The 16,872-nt window shown below is 63.2% G+C and overlaps 4 protein-coding genes across 4 annotated transcripts; all 4 read right to left on the bottom strand.

Moving 5' to 3' along the window:
• Nucleotides 1-186: 186 nt before the first annotated feature.
• On the bottom strand, nt 187-6,496 carry LOC141934438 (uncharacterized). Its single transcript, XM_074849896.1, has 5 exons — nt 5,947-6,496; nt 5,713-5,816; nt 1,866-4,760; nt 1,321-1,529; nt 187-867 (listed from the first exon to the last, which is right to left on the bottom strand). The coding sequence occupies exons 1-5, from the start codon at nt 6,125-6,127 to the stop codon at nt 798-800; spliced, it is 3,459 nt and encodes a 1,152-aa protein (XP_074705997.1). The 5' UTR covers nt 6,128-6,496; the 3' UTR covers nt 187-797.
• IFI35 (interferon induced protein 35) lies at nt 6,483-9,630 on the bottom strand. Its single transcript, XM_074849897.1, has 9 exons — nt 9,443-9,630; nt 9,248-9,358; nt 8,878-9,036; nt 8,431-8,544; nt 7,991-8,135; nt 7,638-7,771; nt 7,251-7,440; nt 6,901-7,007; nt 6,483-6,723 (listed from the first exon to the last, which is right to left on the bottom strand). Exons 1-9 carry the CDS (start codon nt 9,455-9,457, stop codon nt 6,532-6,534), a joined length of 1,167 nt encoding a protein of 388 aa, XP_074705998.1. The 5' UTR covers nt 9,458-9,630; the 3' UTR covers nt 6,483-6,531.
• A 467-nt stretch (nt 9,631-10,097) lies between these two features.
• On the bottom strand, nt 10,098-12,163 carry RPL27 (ribosomal protein L27). The gene is made up of 5 exons (XM_074849755.1): nt 12,072-12,163; nt 11,902-11,984; nt 11,577-11,746; nt 10,920-11,030; nt 10,098-10,188 (listed from the first exon to the last, which is right to left on the bottom strand). Exons 2-5 carry the CDS (start codon nt 11,980-11,982, stop codon nt 10,140-10,142), a joined length of 411 nt encoding a protein of 136 aa, XP_074705856.1. The 5' UTR covers nt 11,983-11,984; nt 12,072-12,163; the 3' UTR covers nt 10,098-10,139.
• A 340-nt stretch (nt 12,164-12,503) lies between these two features.
• On the bottom strand, nt 12,504-16,757 carry RUNDC1 (RUN domain containing 1). Its single transcript, XM_074849302.1, has 5 exons — nt 16,374-16,757; nt 15,919-16,077; nt 15,447-15,645; nt 15,077-15,184; nt 12,504-14,068 (listed from the first exon to the last, which is right to left on the bottom strand). The coding sequence occupies exons 1-5, from the start codon at nt 16,704-16,706 to the stop codon at nt 13,203-13,205; spliced, it is 1,665 nt and encodes a 554-aa protein (XP_074705403.1). The 5' UTR covers nt 16,707-16,757; the 3' UTR covers nt 12,504-13,202.
• Between the last annotated feature and the right edge of the window lie 115 nt (nt 16,758-16,872).

The raw sequence follows: 16,872 nt of genomic DNA, 5'->3' as shown, positions 1-16,872 counted from the left end.
ACTGTTGCCTTGAGTGCACTTGAACTTCCACTGCCCTGTTCTGGAGAGCAGGGATGGTGAATTTTGTTTGCAAAACCCTTAGTTGGCCTCTGCACTTTACTCTCTGGGTGTCTCTGTAGGCAGTTGAGACTGAAACGGGGGCCTGGGGTGATGGAAAGACAAGGTGCGAACAACCACGACTAGAAATGCGGGAACAAATCTTGTTTATTTGTGTTTCTCCCCTTGGAGACTGTCCCTGCCTGTACATTCTCAGGGAGGCAGCTGTCCTGGGCCCCTAATGCTCACCCCAGAGAGCAGCAGTTGGCTGCTGGCCCGGAGCAGGTGCCGGGGAGGGGCTGCAGCCAGGGGCTGTCTGCTTGGGGCCTGAAATGTCTGAGTGAGCAGCTGAGTTCAGCAACAGCTCGGCTCTGGCACAGGCTCCGGCGCTGGCTGAGCTGGAACCTGCCTGTAGTGGCTGGCGGTGGACGAGCTGGGGTACAGGCAGGCTCCTGCCCGGGTGTGGGTTGTGCTGCCGAAACCCAGGCCAGGGCTCAGCCTGGAGCTGGTGCTGGCACAAGCGGGCGAAGACCTGCGGCCAGAGGAGCTGGAGTTTCAGGGAAGCTCTGATCTATGCCGAGGCTGGCAGAGGGTGGGGATGGAGGTTGCTGCTGTCACTAATGTGCAGATTTCTGGCTGCCTCTGGGGACACGGGAGCTCCTCGGACAAACACCTGCTTTTTCCTGAGCCGTCTGTGCTAAGCTGCAGTTCTGCCAGCTGGAAAGGAAGGCGAAGCGCAGGCGGGGCTGTGGCGGGGAGGCTCAGGCGATGCCCAGGCTCTTCAGCACTGTGCAAACCTCACGGAGGTACTGGGCGTCCGGGTAGCCGCTCCTGGGGGGCAGAGGGGAGCCGTGTAAACCCTGCCCAGGGGGCTGAAACCGCTGAGGGGAGCAGCCATTTATTTTCACCCCATCCCTTCACCAGGGCCTGGGGGTGGAAGTCCTGCTCCCGGGGAACTGCTGCTGCCCGCAGGCACAGCCGGCGCCCATGGCTGGCGGCAGAGCGCTGTCACGGGCAGCGCCAGGACAGCTGGAGGTGACAGGGCCCGGAATTCCTGTCCCTGGGGAACTTACGGGCATGGGATGGGCTGGAGGGTGCCAGGGCTGGACTGCCACACCACAGCTGCCCCGAGCTGAGCAAAGGGAGGCACCAGCTCCGCCATTGTGGGAGCCTGGCAGAGCCACCCATGTGGGATTTGTTGAGCTGAAGCCCACGGTTCTCCTCCTCCCATTGCTAAAAAAAACCAAACCCATGCCTGGAAGCTTGGGACAAGCTGGGCCATACCTGGCTTTGCCTCCATCCCAGGAGGTTTTGTGGGGGATAAGGCCCCATGTCACTCTTTCCTCTCCATTGCAGGACTTGATCTGGAATGTCAGCCCATGGTCAAAAGCTTTCTTCAGCAGCATTGCCGTCTTCCGCCCTTCCCTGTTGTCAGGCAGGAAGGCATAAAAATTTCCCCCTTTGTAAGGCTGTCCTGGGCGGGGATCACCAACCTTAGAATAGGAAAAAAGCATTTTAAACAACCACCTGAGTGCTGTGCCTCAGAGCTGGCTTCTGAGGTTCTGTCCAGCTTGAAAATACACAGATGACTGTGGCCCCCACGGGCTGCTGCCAGTCACTTTGAGCTAAAAACAGAGGTCACACTCTGCAAAAGCGGCAAGCTGCTCCCAAGCCTGGTGTGGAGATTTTTGCCTTCCACACAGGTCAACACCTCTGCTGCTCTGTGCGTGGGCCACGGGGCTGTAGCTGCCCTCCCCACCCCAGCCACACTGACAGAACCCAGCGCAGGTCCTGAGCGGGACGGGGAAGCCCCCGGCGTGGGTACCTACCCCTTGCACCCCATCAGGGATGATGTAGGAAACCTGGAGCGTTGGGTCTCGATAGTAGCCAGGCAGACTCTGAGACCGGGAGGAGATCCTGAATGTCCCTGAGATCCCGCAGCTCGGGGCCGCCCTGCAGCAAGCTGGCTGCGGACTGTCGGCAGCAAAACACGTCCTGCACAAGGCATGGCCGCAGGGCGCCTGGCAGGTCACACCCGAGCCCTGGCAGGCATCGCAGTGGCCCGGAGGGCTCCTGCCACTCTCCTGACCGGGGCTGGGGCCTCTCGCCTGCCGTGACGGGGGGTCGGGCTCCTCCTGCCCGCTGCTCCTGCCCGCTGGGTGCAGGGCCCTTCCCGGGCCCTGGGGCTCTGCTGCAGGTGCCCGCTGGGCCGCAGTTGCGGGCGGCTCAGCAGCCGCAGCCCGGTACAGCCAGGCGGGCAGGGAGTGAGGGGCAGCGTCCGCGGCAGGCACTGGTGAGCGCAGCTGTCCCATCGCTTCATTGTGGCCTCCTCTGCTCCTGTCTCTCACAAACTGGAATCTGTCTGGCAAAACCTGCTTTAGCCGTGCAATGTCAAGCTCCCCCACAGACAGTTTTGTCTTCGCCTGTTCCAGGGACTCCCTCAGACCAGCAGGACTTGGCTTGTCCACTACACTAGGGCTCAGAAGGCTGCTTCCTCCTTGCACAGTCCCAAAATCAACACGGTCATTGCCCTCCTGCTGCCCCAGTGCCTGCTGGAACCCCCAAGGACTGGGGGGTCTCTTTTCCTCAGCCTCTGGCAGCTGGAAAGCCCTGAGCACATCTGCATGGTCTGCTTCATCGGAAATGTTCAGGTGCTGCAGGCCCACCTGCAGGGACTCCAGGCTGCCGGGAAGGGCTGCACCCGGAACCGCATCCTGGCTCCTGCTTGGCTGGATGACACTTGAGTGCCCCATGCTCTCCTGCCCTGGAGACAAGGATGAAGACTTCAGGGTGCAGAGCCTCCTGGAAGAAAAGATGCGGAAGGCCTCGGTAACTCCTGGCAGCACCTCCTTGGGGCAGGCAAGATACAGGTTGTACTTGTCTTTGCTGAGTCCAACCTGGAGGGAGTTTTCTCGCAAGAGGCTGCACAGTTCGCTCAGGGCACTGTCATCGGGACCATCGACAGCGAGCTCCGAGTAGCTCATACTCTGACACACAAGGTCAGGACACTTCTGCACAAGAGCTTCCACCTTCCACTTAGCCTGGAGAAGCTCGCTCCTGTCCGCTGCCCGTAGCGTCAGCACAGTGCAGTCCCCGCTACGACGCTCCGAGATCTGCACAGCTCCATCCCTGCACAGTTCATCGATGGCAGCGCGGCAAACATCCTTCAGGTAAGACCACTGCAGGGAGTCCAGGCTCAATTCTTCGCTCACCCTGCCACCTGCCCTGCCAGGCTCCTGGGGCTGGGCGCTCCCCGTTGGCCTCGGCAGCGAGAAGCTGTTGGAGCGTCGCAGCAGAGGCCTGGGCCCAGAGGGTTTAGAGTCCAAAGCAGAAGAGGTCCCTGTCACATCAAAGGCACTAGACGTGCTGGCGAGGGGGTGGTGCTTTACGGCACCTGAGCCTTGAGAGTCCCCAGGATGCTGCGAGGTGCCGCTCCCTTTGCCCGCAGGAGGAGACAGAGCCCTGTGTCGTGTCAGCCTGGCACCGCCTTTCACATGGTCCCATTCTTTGGGGTCCTTCTGCTCAGACTCCACTGCTGGCCCCAAAACCACCTCTCCTGTAGAGACACAAGGCTGCAACTGCTGGGTCTGTGCTGCTGGGTCACTTGGACCCAGAGCATCTGCCTCCAGTACGTGTTCTCCAGAAAGCTGCGCCTGTCCCGCTGGTGGAGCATCCCGATTCCGCGAGAGGGCCCGGCTGGCCTGAGACTTGTCAGCCCTCAGAGCACTGAAGCTGGCAGCCAGCTTGAGCTCACCCTTCAGCTCCGGCCTGCCTGGGCTGAGCCTTGAGGTTGAAGCATCCATGAGTGCTTTGGGCTCGTGCAGCGCAGCCTCTGCGGTGCGGGAGGTCGCTGGGCGCGAGGGCAGGCCGCTGCTGAGCGTGCCGACTGCGTGTGCAGCACCTCTTCTGGTGCCGAAATCCTGAAGGTACTGCTTGGCCTGGGACACATCAACAAGGTTTCCAATGAGATAAAGCTGCTTCTCATCCTCATGGCAGAGCAACTGGGGATACAGTTTCTGCAGCTCACGTGTCAGAGCCCCAAGTGCCTGGCTGTCCATGTGCAGTCCTTCCTTGGTGATCTTCTCCTTGCGCAAGCTCACCTCCAGCTGCTGGTAAAGCTGCTGCAGGGCCAGACGGGCTTGTCGCAGGGCGTCCATGTCCCCAGACACACCTGCAGATGGCTGCAGGTACAGTATGGCGATGCCATCACTGCTAACATCCACCACGTCCACACGATGCTGGCGTAGCACACCTCGGTACTCGGCGGTACAGAACCTCTGCATGTACAAGTAAATGTCCGAGTCCATCACTAGGGAAAAGTCCTCCAGGTCTTCCACAGCTTCCCCATCCACCGGGCCCCGAGGTGAAGGGGCTTTAGCTGCCTTTTCGCACACCTGGTCCCAGTTCGGCAGCTTTGCTGCCTCTCGCGCTGACGCAGCGGGGTCAGGCGCTTGCGGGTGACTCTGCGTTCTGGTCTCTTCGGCCACGTGGCTGGATCCTGGCAGCAGGATCTCGCCAGCTGCTTGGCTCTTGAGGTTCAGGCTGCCCAGCAGGTCTCTGCTGAAGGCCTGAAGCTCAGTGAACGGTCCCTTGACTATGCAGTGTGTGTTCTTGGAGTCGAAGTTGAACTGCACGTTGCTGTAGCCTTTATGCAAGTTCCTCAGGAGGGTTTTGCCAGCAGGAAGTTTGCCATAGTCAACTATCATGCAAGTGCGTATGAAGATCTGCAAGTAGACAGCAAGAGAGTGAGAGAGCAAGGACCAAAACCAACCCCCCTCCAAGCACAGGGGGAGGCAAATGCACCTGACACTGGCCACAGCTCCTGCATTATTATAACAGAAGAGACCACAAGATCCACCACCTCCCTCTCAGCATCCTGCTGTCAAACAAGTTGGGAACGTAGCACGGGCAGGGCTGAAAGACCCAGCCAGCCCAAGCAACTCTCAGACCTTGTACACATACTCAAAAGCTTTCTGCAAACAAGGAATGCAAAGGGAAAGTTGCACAGAGATGCGGCCCCACTTCTACACGCTGGGGGCTCTGCAAACAGCCCAAGCCCAAGAAATCCACTCTCAGTTGCCCTCTTGCTCTCCCAGAGCTTTGGCTGCACACCTTCCAGCAGCCTGGCACCACAGGCTTGCAGAAAGGTCTGCGACGCCAGGCTGACTCCCGTGCCCTTGTTTTCAGTGCTCAGACATGAAAACATGAGATGTGTCTGCTGCCATACTCTCCTGAAACTGGAAGAAGAGGCAAGAACTCTCCAGTGCCTCCCAGACACCAGCATGTCTGTCTCCTAAGCTCTCCTGAGAAGGAGCGTGTCCAGCTGATGACACGGTGTCCAGCTGATGACAGGGCAGCGGCATTAACCGGATCCCCCGTGTGTCACCAGATGGGCTGGGGGAAAGTGCCCCTTCCCTCCAGTCTGACTATTCCTCCTTGCTCTGACTGGCACAAATACCAAAGAGCTGAGCACACAGCCTGCCTGGCTGTCCCTGCGTTATTAGCACAGGAAAAAAAAAAATTCCTGATTTGAATAAAACCGGATTTGCTCTAAGTGTAATGAAGGTTAAAGGAGAGAGCGAGGTCTCCCTTCCCCAGCGCGTCGCCAGGCCAGAGCGGGTCTGGAGCAGCCGGGGCTGCCACGCCGCAGGGACAGGGCTGCCCGCTCCTCGCTACCTCATCGGGGCTCAGCTCCACGCCGTGCGCCGTCACTTCCAGCGGGTATTTCTTCCCTCCGATAGACAACACGTGGCTCTTGGCCTTCAGGATCCTCTGGGCCACTGCGGGGGAACAGCCACCGGGCACCCGCGTCAGCCCAGGCCGAGGCGGGGCCGGGGGACACCGGGCGGGGGTCGGGGCCGGGCGCTCGGGCAGCGCCCACGGGCCGTCGCGGGCCCCGGCGGCCGTTACCTTCCCGCGCCTCGAAGGTGATGAGGGCGCAGGGCCCGGAGCCGCCCGGCAGCACCCGGAGCTCGGCGATCTCGCCGCCGCCGTTGCGGGAGCGCAGGAAGTGGATGGTCAGCTTGTCGGCCACCCTGTCCGGGGGCAGGTCTGCGGGGAGGCCGCCCACCCGCACCGTGCGGCCCGCCATGCCTGCGCGGGGCCCGGCAGCAGCTCCCCCCGCCCCGCACCCCCCCGGCCCGGCCCCCGCCGAGCCCCGGCCCCGCCGAGCCCCGGCTCCGCTCCCTGCGCCCCGCTCCGGCCCCGCCGCCGCCGAGGGGAAACGAAAGCGAAACCGGGGCCGCCCCGCCCCCGGCCCGGCCTGGGCCCCGCTCGGCGCCTCGGGAGGGCCCGGCCAGGCCCGGCCCAGCGCAGCCCGGCCTAGGCCGACCGCGGAGCCCAGAGCGCGGCCCAGCCCGGCCCGGCCGCGGAGCCCAGAGCCCGCCCCGCCGCCCCGGAGGGCCCGGCCCTGCCCACGGCCCCCCCCATCACGACAGACACGCCGCTGCCCGCAGATGCTTTAATCCCCGCCGTGCCCGGTGCGGGTGGCCAGCACTAGCCCTCGTCCTCCATGAAGACGGCCACCCCTTGTCGTCCCACCGGCACGTAGGCCAGCGCGTCCACCTCTCCCCCGCCGCGGCTGGTCTTCTGGAAGTGGATCTCCAGGGCGTCCCGCATGGGCTCCTCGGCCAGCACGTCCGGGATCCCCGAGAGCAGGACGGTGCTGGGGCAGCGGGAGGGCTGGAGCTGGGCAGAGCCGGGGAGAGCGCCGTGGGCCCGGTGCCGCGGGGAAGGGCCCCCTCGGGGCTCTCGCCGGGCGGGGGGGGCTGCTGGGCTCAGGGACCCGTGCCCTGGGGATCCCCGGCCCAGCTGCCTCGCCCTGGGCGGGCAGGTGCTGCGTGGCACCGGGGCTCGTGCCCTCACCTGCAGGCTAGCGACGTCTCCGGTCATGCACGGAGATATTTTGAGGTGGTATCTTCCTTTCCCAATAAGCACCTGGATGTGTCCTCTCTCAATGAGTGGCTCTGCCACTGCAGAGGGAGAGGGAAGCCCTGAGCGGCCGGGCCCCACTGCGCCCCAGGGGCGGTGACGTCCTGCACAGACACCGAGGCTGGCGCTGCCCGGCCCCAGCTCACCCGCACGGCCTCGGGGGAGGCAGGACAGCCCGGGCTCACGCTGCCTTCCCCGCTCCCCACAGCCACCGCTCCATCAGCTCTCAGGAGACGGCCGTGCCCCCCCTTGCCAGCAGCCCGAGCCCAGCACACCCCACGCACCTCCGTCCTGCGCGAAGGTCAGCACCACCTGGCCAGTGTTGTCCAGGAACTCCCTGCTCTCCACCTCGCCGCCCCCGTTCTTCGTCTTGCTGAAGAAGAGCTCCAGCTTGTCCAGCAGTGCCTCCTGGGGCATGCCGAGGCCTGGCAGGTCAGACACCACGATACTCCTGCTGCTGCGAGTCAGCTGGATCTGTGGGCACGGGCTGGTGAGAGCCAGGGCAGGGCAGGGCCGGTCAGAGCTCGGGGAGCAGCGCGGAGCTGCAGCACTGACGCACTGAGCTGGGCAGAGACCAGCCTGGGCAGAGGCGCAGTGGGGCACAGCAAAGCCGCTGCGTGCCCAGGGCAGCTCTGCGGTGCGGGGTGGGGGCCATGGGCCTTGGGACCCACCTCCAGGGCAGACGGCAGCAGCACATCCACCGGCGCTGCCCGCACGCGCACCCTGCACCGCTCCAGCTCCTCCAGCTCCTCCCCATAGCTCAGCTCCACCACGTGCTCCTTCGCCTCCACGATCCTCTGGGCCACTGCAAGCAGGGAGAGCGCCCAGCACGGGGATGGACAGCCAGCTCCGAGCACCGCGCGGGACAGGGCGTGGGGCAGCCGATGCTTTGGGGAGGGGGCATAACCCCCCACGATGCCGCAGAGGGACAGAGCTCCGAGCCCCGCAGGGAGGGGATGCAGAGCAGGCCCCAGAGCTGCCCAGCCAGGACAGCCGGCTGTGGCAGCGCTCTTCTCGCTCTTACCCTCTGCCTTCTCAAAGGTGATGAGAGCTGAGCCCCCCGGCAGAGGGTAGCGGATCAGAGGGATGAGCATCAGCTTGTTTATGTCCTCCTTGTTTGTCACAACTCCCTTAAACACCATTTTCTTCTCTGGCAAGGTGGGCAGCATCTAGGTTTGAGTACACAGATAGCACCTGGAGGAGACTGGACCCTGCACATGGCCTGTCCCTGGCAATTCAGAGTAGAAATGAGCTCATGGCTCAAAATAAACAGCTGGAGAGCCTCAGCAGAGCCTCTCCTAGGGTCTGGCTGTGCCTGGAGTCCCAAAGCCACGACTGGAGCTTCTGGCCCTGGCAGAGGAGCCACCCGCTAGCCAGTCGTCACACAGCACCCAGCTGCATTCGTCCGCAGCCTCTCCAGCCAGGCTCGCACCCCTCATCAGCAGCACCCAGACACACTGTTACCATCACTGGATCCTCACAGAGGATCCTCTTCTTCACTTCTTCCAGCTTCTCTTTCAGCATCTGCTTCTCCTGCTCCAGTCTGTTCTTCTCCGCCTTTGCTGCCAAAATGCCCGCCTGGAAGGAAAGGCAGAAGGGGCAGTAAGGCAACCGCCAGGACGCGAGGGGCTGCAGCCTGCTCTCTGTTTTAAGCACAAGCACTCTTCTTGGACACGGCTCCACCCGCGCCGTTTTCCTGCTCTTGGCTGCCTGCAGCCCTGCCCTGGCTCCCCGTGTTTGATTACGGCCCTCGCTCCACCGCCCAGCACGAGCTCACTCCTCGGCACGGGCCCGACGTGAAACCTGTGCTGGCTCCAGAGCAAAGTGCTCCCAGAGTGGGGAGCCGAGGGGTGCAGCCCCCCCACCTGCTGCTGCCTTTCCGAGCCCAAGACGAGTCCTCTGACCACCAACCTGGCAGGATTTCTCTTCATCTCTGTTTAAAGACATTTGTTGTTCAAGATTTTCATAAAGAAGGTCTCCCTCTTTCCTCAGCTCTTGTGTCCTTTGCTCTACAGCTTCCTTGGCCATCAGGAGCTGCACGTTCTCTTGCTCCAGAGCGCTACAAAGTTCCTGGGGGAGGCACCCTCAGACAGCGGCACCCCGCAGACCCGGGCCACCCCCACGGGCTGCTCCCCGGGCCCGGTGCGGTCTCCCAGCCGCGGGACACCCCCCTCGCCACTCCCGGCTCGAGAGCCTCCAGCTCCCAGCGCGCCCGGCCGGGGGGACCCCGGGGGGGGGGCGGGGGCGCGGATCGGGCCCGACCCCCGTCTCAGGGACGCACCTTGCAACGCTCGATCTCCCACCGGACTCGCTCGGGGGTCCCCTCCGGGGGGGTCCCCTCCGGGCCGCCCCTCTCCGGGCCGCAGTCGCGGGACAGCTGGATGAGGGAGTCCTAAAGACAGGAGCGGTGCTGAGCCCCCCTGCGCCGAGCCCCCCCGCCGCCCCCGCCCGCCGCTCCCCCCGCTCGGCCCCTCACCTCCGCCGAATCCATCGCCGCGGCGGGCCGGGCGCCGGGAGAGCCGGGCCGAGCGCCGGGAGAGCCGGGCCGGGCGCCGGGAGAACCGGGCCGAGCACCGGGAGAACCGGGCCGGGCGCCGGGAGAGCCGGGCCGGGCGCCGGGAGAGCCGGGCCGAGCACCGGGGCCGCCTCCCCACCTCCCGCTCTTCGCTTTCGCTTTCCCTTCCGCAGCCCGGCCCCGCCCCGCCCGCGGACGGTGCTGACCCGAAAAGCCGCTCTTTCGGCTCATTCCTCACAGGGACGCCACCGCCGGCGCCCGCCCCCTCCCGCACTCGCTCCCCGGAGCGCCCCATTCCCCCCCCCCCACCAGGGAACCCCCTTCTCCCCGCCCGGCGAAGAACATTTGGGGTGACCAAAACCCGCAGCGAACCCTCCGGCCGCCCCCTCCCACCCCCGTTCTCTCCCGGGGCCCCGATGGGATTTCGGGCAGGAGCAGGAAGGGCCCCGCGGCAGAGCGGGAGCAGCCCGGGGACAGGCCCCGGGGACAGGCCCCGGGGACAGGCCCCGGCAAGGCCACTTCACCCCACCCACCCCCCAGCTGGCCCAGAACAAGAGCATCCACCAGCCCCGGGCAGGGGCCCAGCGCCGCTGCTTTGTGAATCCAACAAACAAAATGGTTTTTAATAAACATTTATTGATGCAACCTCGTTACGCCTTCAGAATCGCAGCTTCTGGAAGAACCACTTATTCTTGCCCGTCTTGTACCTGGAAGAGGAGCACAAAGGTTGGAGAAGGCTCCGCACCCACACGCCAGCTGCCCGCCTTCCCCCGCCGACAGGCCGGGGCGCCCGGCTCCCCCGGGGAAACCCCCCGGGAAACGTTTAAACACCCAAGGAGAGGGAACGTCGGCTTCTGGATGTTGATCACATTCAGCCGCCCCACGAAGGACACCCGCAGCCCGGGACAGATGGACGGACACCCGCAGCACCCAAGAGGCAAGAGCAGCTCCTGGCAGCCCCACGGCAGCTCTCAGCGGGGGTGAGAACTGCCCAGGTCACGGGCAGGGCTCTTGGGAACAGCCCCGGCCCTGGGCTGCCGCGAGGGGGGAGTTACTAACACAAAAGGGTGGGCAGGACCCTTAACCCGAGCGCTCCCAGGCAAAGCGTCGCTCCCGGGCAAAGCGTCGGCGCTGCCCTGTCCCACAAGGCCCAGTGACAGAGCGCAGATGAAGCGGCAGCGAGGCACCAGGAGATCGTCCCCGGGCAGGGACAGGCCCCGCTCGTGCTGGCACGAGGCCGCAGCATCACCCTCAACGCCAGCCCAGGCCCGCAGCGGCGATAAGCTGTCCCCCCTCTCCAGCCCCCAGCTCCCTGAGCAGAGCTGTGTAAACACGCACAGCAGGTGAGAAGGAACATGCTCCACCCAAAACGTGTCACCAACCAAGGCGGCTGGGGCAGAGGTGTCCAGCCTGGGAATCACTGCAGCTGCCAACTCACCTTTCCTCAAACTTCACCTTGGCTTCCCGTCTCGCTTTGCGTTTCAGAGCGGGGTCCCTGAACACGTCCTTATTGACCACTGTTTTGTCCAGCGGGATATCGACAGAATACCTGGGGGAGAGAGGAGGAAGGGTCGAACGAGGCCCCACGCCTGGCACGGGGGTGGAAGCGCCGCAGGCAGCCGGAGCTGCTCTAATGCACCAACTAAGGGACTTTGGTTCTTAAAGGCTTTTCAGTCTGGGAAACACCAAACCGCTGAAGCATCCAGAGACATTTAATTCATCCTGTAAAGGACACAGGTACACCCTTGACAAGAGACAAGCAGCTGTCTGGCAGCTGGCGGGAGCTCCGAGGGGACGGGAAGGAACGTCCCTGGGGCACAACGGCTCCGCCAGCACCCCCGACCCTCAGGGTTGCATCCCCTGACATCCTGTCATCAGGGGGAAGGTGACTGTGGCTAAAGGCCACCTGCCTTATTTCAGAAGCGCATTCATATCCCCCCTCAGCCTCACGCCCCCACGCCCGTTTTGGCGGAGGCTGTGCTCCGTGCTTGTCACCAGGAGCCCCAACGACCCCCAGCGCTGGCTGGCGAGAACGCCGAGAGCTGCTGAGCGCAGACGAGGCTGCTCCGGCGCTGCCAGCGGCGGCCCCGCTCACCGGGTGGGCATCAGGTGGTTGTAGTTGTAAACCTTCACGAAGGACTTGATCTTGGACCTCTTGGCGATCTTCTTCTTGCCCATGGCGGCGGTAACCTTCCGCGGGTAGCGGTCGATGCCCGCCACCAGGGCGTGGCTGTACGGCCGGTCCGAGGTGCCATCGTCGATGTTCTGAAACACACGGACGGCGGCCGGCGATGGCACCGCGGAGCGCCAGCCCCGCCGCGCCCCGCAGACCCACCGGCGCCGCGTTTGCCCGGACGCCTCCAGGAACCGCCCGCGGGGCAGCGGCGAGGGCGGCCGGGCCCGGGCAGCGCCGCGCTCACCTTCACGATGACGGCCTTGCGCCCCGAATAGCGGCCGGCCAGCACCAGCACCACCTTCCCCGGCTTCATGAACTTCCCCATCCCTGCGGAGACAGCGCGGCGTCACGGCCGGGCCCGGCCGCCCCCGATCCCGCGGATGGCGGCGGATCCCGCAGCCGCCCCCCACTCACCGAGGTTCCCGCGGCGATGGCGGCCGGACCGGAAAAGGAAACGGCGGCGGCGCCCCCGACCTTTCACCCCGCGTCGTGCGTCACTTCCGCCCCGTCTTCCGGGAGCCGCTCTCCCGGCGCCAGGCGACGCGGCCCCGTTGCCGGGCAACAGGCGGCCGTGCGGGTGCCCGCCCACCCCCCGCCGTGGCGGCTGTGCCAGGTGCCCACCGCCCCACCCCGGGCAACACACCGGGTGCGCGGCCCTTCCCGGCGGCCGCGGCACGGCCGGTCCCGCCGCTCCCGCGGGGCTGGAGCCGAGGCTGCAGTGACCGCGGTGACCGAGGCTCCGATGACAAACCCCACAACCCGCAGGAGCCGACGCGGCCTCAGCCCAAAGGCCGGTAACGGACACGAATCAAAAGACAGTGACGGGAGAGGGGTTCTCCCCCCGCGGACACTTGCTGAAGCCGTTTAATGCCCCCGTACAACACCGGGCCGCCGCGCCGGCCGCTGCACAAAAGCTTCGAACAGGGACCTGGGGGCTGCTGGGCGAGGCAGGGGCTGTCGGCCCCCAGCGGCAGCCTGAAGGTGGCCACCGCTGGGGCTTGCCGGGCCACCGCGGCTCAGCAGCTGCCCCTTGTTTCATACACTCACGCTGGGGAGGGCAAGTCACTCGCCCCTGGGCGACCCCCAAGGCCACAAAGCACCTGCCAGCTGGTCTCGCTCCTCCGCAGGAGGCGGCTCACGGGGGCACCATTTATAGCACAAACTCTGAGAAATAAGCCCTCGGCCACAGCGCAGGGGCCAAGCTGCGTGTCCCAAGGGGCATCCCCTGCCCGCAGGGCCCGTGGCCAGGCCGCTACCACAGCCGGGGCAGCCCCCCGCGGCCAACGCTCGCCGGCACAGGCTTGCCGGCACGGTTCTGCTCCTCAGAGCTGCACGAGAGGGGCAGGTGAGGGGCTGTAAGCGCGCAGCCTCAGCAGCTTTGCAGCGGCAGCCTTGGAAAACACAGATTTCCAGCATCAAGACACCGTAAGGTTTCCCTAAAAAGTATCAATTTCAAAGAGACAAACTTCGTCTTAAAAAAGCCAGGCTTCTTGAGCCCAACAGCTGCCTACTTGTGGAAAACAGATGATCTACAACAAAAGTACATCAAAAAGCATCTTTGATGTTTTTCAGCTGCCGGACAGCCAGGTCAACCGGGAGGTTGAATTTCAAGTTGCTCAGGCGGCTCAGAACGTTGAGCGCGCTCTCGAAGCCCGTGTTTGCCATGTAGCTCCACGGCTGGTAGTGGGACTGCACCAGGGCGCCGGACTTGCAGATCAGGTTGAGCCAGGAGACCAGGCGCTGCTCGTTCAGAGCCAGACACACCAGGGCCTTCAGCTCGGAGTCCGCGCTGCGCTTGAAGGGGTTGTGCTCCGTCAGGACCGTGTGAATGGCGCTCAGCAGGCTCTGCTTGGGGGTCACGGCCCCTCCTCCTGTCACAGGCAAGGCGAAGGACTGGGAGAGCTTGCGGGCCGGGGATTCCACGAAGGCTTGTCCGTTCTTAGCATTGTAATACTTGACAAAGAGCTCCCAGGGGTGCATGGTCTGCGGCGACGAGGTGAAGGCAGGGATCAAGCACGCGATGGGGGCCAACACCAGGCTCATTCCTTGAGAAGAGGCGTAGAGCCCGTGAGCCATCAGGTCTCGCAAAGCCACAGTCAGCTCCTTCCGCACAGCGAGCGTCAGCTCGTCTCTGCCTCCTAAGGGGACGTCCTGCAGGTCGGAGGAACTGATAATGTGGTCTTCCTGCTGGTGCTTCAGGGCCAGCTGCCTCACCCGCTCCACCGACAACTCCAGTTTCTGAATTAAGGGGGAATAGTCCTGGTTGGCCTGGTCCTTCTGCCAGAGGGTGCGAGGGATCTGGCCAGTAGCACAACCAAACTGACTGACAGCAAATATCTGCAGCACGGCAAGCATGCGACGCATGAGCTGCAGGCCTGTTTCTCGCATCTTTCTGGCATCTTCTGGGTTCACTGATCAGGTTAGAAAAGAGAAAAAAAAATATTCTCATTAAGGAATCAACAGCTCTGCGCTTTCATACACACAAAGGGAGTGCAAATGTCTGCTCCTCCTCCGCCATGGATTCTCCTCCTCTTCAGGAGCTTTCGTTGCTAAGACTGATGATAATTTTTTCCAGTTTCAAAGCATTGAAGCCAACCAGAAAAACAAACGTTTGTATGGCCTTTTGTCAACGATCAGGTCATCTTACAGAGAAGAAACCCTACAACAGCTTTCCTAGTGGGCACACACACAGTGAGGAAAGACCATTCTTTAGACACGATGATATCACACAGATAATTAGAAGATACCAAAACCTTTGCTGAAGGAGATCTCTGCCTACCTTCAAGAAGCGTCTTGTCTCAGCAGGCTAACATCCGCCACTTACTCCTGACGCCATTATTAAACTCAGTTTGCAAGAGCAGCCGCACTGGGTAAGACCCAAATTCCACCTGGGCCAGCATTATTATCTCTGACTAGCAGCAGACGCCTCAGGTTACAAAGGTAAAGGTATTGTAGTATTTCCTCTAGTATACTACTCTAGCTCCAATAAATTCATGTGATAAGTAGACAAGTCTCAAATTACCAAGAACGCTGGATCGTTGCTCGCTGGATCTGCTCACAGCGCTGAGAACTCAACGAGCATTAATTACAGCGCAGCCCAGTGTACAAGACAAGGCTGCCCAGGCTGTCTGCGTTTTGCACTAAGCAGCAAAGTCCCTTCTATTCCCGACCTCCACTGAGGACCAATCCCACCCTCTGAGCCACACGTTCAGGTTCTGTGACTGCGCTAACGATCCCTTGAGGAAGGGAAGAGGAACTGGACGCAGGCCTCCTGTCAGCGGGAGCAGCACAGCACAGAAACCAACTGCCAGGAAGAAAGCAAAGCAGCTGGCGTGGCTGGATGCTGGTTCACGGTTGCTGAGCCTCAAGTGAGTGACAGCAGGAGCAGAGCTGGGAGCTCCGAGCCAAGCAGTGCCCACCTCTGTTTCCTGAAGGCCGTGTACTGGGTTTGTAGGAGCCACCGCCATCCTTTCTGCCCGTGCATTCACAGTGTCCATCTTCCGCCTTACCAGAGCTTCCAACTTCATCTAGAAGAAGAATTTCACACTATTGTTTCACAGCTGTGAATTTAAGCTGTGTACCCCAAGTATGAAGGTCAATGTTCCTTAGACCTCTCTGCACCTTTTCTGTCAGTCTCTCATTCTCCCCATCATCAGTTCAGAGATCTGCACTTCCCTGCGACCCAGAAACCCTCCCTGCATCCTCTGACACCTGTGACCTCCCTCCTCACGACTCTGTCAGGGAATTACAAAGCAATTCAACCTACTCATCTAAAAACCCAGCACTGACCCTGAATGAAGTTGATGAACATTTCGAGGTCCCTTATCTGGGTCTTCAGTTGTTCCACCAGCTGCTCCTTCACCCTGGCTGGGTTAACAATCTGTGCTATGGCAGCATCCACACGCTGTCGCAATTCCTCTGGAGAGAGCGTTGCAATATCTTCACTCAAGTCCATGTCCAGCTTCTTTATCAGCTCATTTATAATCATCTGCAAAACACAAGTCAGTGGTGTGATCTCACCGCGTGGTGCTGCTGCCCACAAGCTTCATAATCTTCCTTTACCCACCCATCACCTTGGAAACAGGCCACTTTGCTGCACAAAGAAAACTGCAAGAGAAGACACGGGACAGGTTTTACACATGCAGACGAACTACTGATACTCTGCTGCAGCTGCTGGCAAGAAATCAGGACTGACCAACTCGCGGAGTCTGCGAGCGGCTCACAGATGCTCAGACAGGCAGAAGGGCTTTGTAGGCCTTACCCGTTGTCTTTCCATAACCACCGACTGCGGCAGCGAGTCATAGCTGCCCTCCTGGTAAGCAAAAGTCTCCAGGTCATCCAGCTGCGTCTTGAGCTGCAGGATCAGCTCCCTCTGCTTCTCCTTCTGCACCTCAATCTGCTCCTGCTTCTCTCGCTCACTCTGAGAAAAAGTTACGAGGAAATACAGCTGAAGATTTACAGTTTTAGCCAACGTCCAGAGAACAGGGCCGCGGTACGAGGTTTCCTTCAGCTCACGCGAACCCCGAGTCAGCCCGAGAAGGAGCCGCGCCCGAACACCAAGGCCCCGGCCCCGGCTCCTCCGGCGCGGGAAGCGCCTCCCCAGACCCGCACCCGACCCCGCGCCCCGGGCGCTCGCCGGCCGTTCGGATCGCGGGTTCCCGCGCGGCGGCCGCCTCGGCACGGGGCGTAACGCACCACGGGGCTCCGCGCACTCACCGGGGCGGCGCCGGGGCCGCGGGGTGGCGGCGCGGGGCACCCGCGGAAGGCGAAATCCTCGAGGTCGCGGAGGAGGCGCCGCTGCTCGGCCGGGCCCGCGCGCGCCACCTGCCGCAGCCGGAACTGCACCTGCGCGAAGTGCGAGGCCAGCGCCAGCAGCGCCCCCTGCAGGCGGCGGCGCTCGGCCCGCAGCCGCGGCACCGACTGCGGCGACCCCCCCGCCGCCGCCGCCGCCTCCTCCTCGTCGTCCTCCTCCGCCGCCGCCGCCGCCGACACGGCACCCACGGGCGCCCAGCGCTCCCCCGGGCCCAGCGGGCCGCCCTCCGCCTCCATGACCACCGCTACCGGCGCCGCCGCACCGCCGCCATCTTGCCGCCGCGGCGCGGGGCGGGGCGGGGCCGGGCCTGGCGGGGGCGGGGCCTGCGCGGCGCTCGCGCGTCCCCCCGCGGCCCGGCGGAACGTGTCTGGGGGGTCCGGGGGGTCCAGGCGGTCTCGGCGC

This window comes from Strix aluco, chromosome 24 (assembly GCF_031877795.1).
Source record: "Strix aluco isolate bStrAlu1 chromosome 24, bStrAlu1.hap1, whole genome shotgun sequence".
NCBI lineage: Eukaryota > Metazoa > Chordata > Aves > Strigiformes > Strigidae > Strix > Strix aluco.
Note: the sequence above shows the minus strand (reverse complement) of the source record. Positions and strands in the feature narration are given on the sequence as shown.

What these genes read in the sequence shown, in the direction of transcription:
- LOC141934438 (XM_074849896.1), bottom strand. Translation starts at nt 6,127, where the DNA reads ATGGCGGGCCGCACGGTGCGGGTGGGCGGCCTCCCCGCAGACCTGCCC. An exon ending in TGGAGCTGAGCCCCGATGAG is followed by an intron (nt 4,761 to 5,712) that starts GTAGCGAGGAGC and finishes GTCTACTTGCAG; the next exon opens with ATCTTCATACGCACTTGCAT. An exon ending in TGGGATGGAGGCAAAGCCAG is followed by an intron (nt 868 to 1,320) that starts GTATGGCCCAGC and finishes TCTGCCCCCCAG; the next exon opens with GAGCGGCTACCCGGACGCCC.
- IFI35 (XM_074849897.1), bottom strand. An exon ending in CACCTTTGAGAAGGCAGAGG is followed by an intron (nt 7,772 to 7,990) that starts GTAAGAGCGAGA and finishes CCCTGCTTGCAG; the next exon opens with TGGCCCAGAGGATCGTGGAG. An exon ending in GAGACGTCGCTAGCCTGCAG is followed by an intron (nt 6,724 to 6,900) that starts GTGAGGGCACGA and finishes GGCTCTGCCCAG; the next exon opens with CTCCAGCCCTCCCGCTGCCC.
- RPL27 (XM_074849755.1), bottom strand. Translation starts at nt 11,982, where the DNA reads ATGGGGAAGTTCATGAAGCCGGGGAAGGTGGTGCTGGTGCTGGCCGGC. An exon ending in GCAAGGCCGTCATCGTGAAG is followed by an intron (nt 11,747 to 11,901) that starts GTGAGCGCGGCG and finishes CGTGTGTTTCAG; the next exon opens with AACATCGACGATGGCACCTC. An exon ending in AACCACCTGATGCCCACCCG is followed by an intron (nt 11,031 to 11,576) that starts GTGAGCGGGGCC and finishes TCTCTCCCCCAG; the next exon opens with GTATTCTGTCGATATCCCGC.
- RUNDC1 (XM_074849302.1), bottom strand. Translation starts at nt 16,706, where the DNA reads ATGGAGGCGGAGGGCGGCCCGCTGGGCCCGGGGGAGCGCTGGGCGCCC. An exon ending in TGGTTATGGAAAGACAACGG is followed by an intron (nt 15,646 to 15,918) that starts GTAAGGCCTACA and finishes TGTGTTTTGCAG; the next exon opens with ATGATTATAAATGAGCTGAT. An exon ending in ACGGCCTTCAGGAAACAGAG is followed by an intron (nt 14,069 to 15,076) that starts GTGGGCACTGCT and finishes TAACCTGATCAG; the next exon opens with TGAACCCAGAAGATGCCAGA.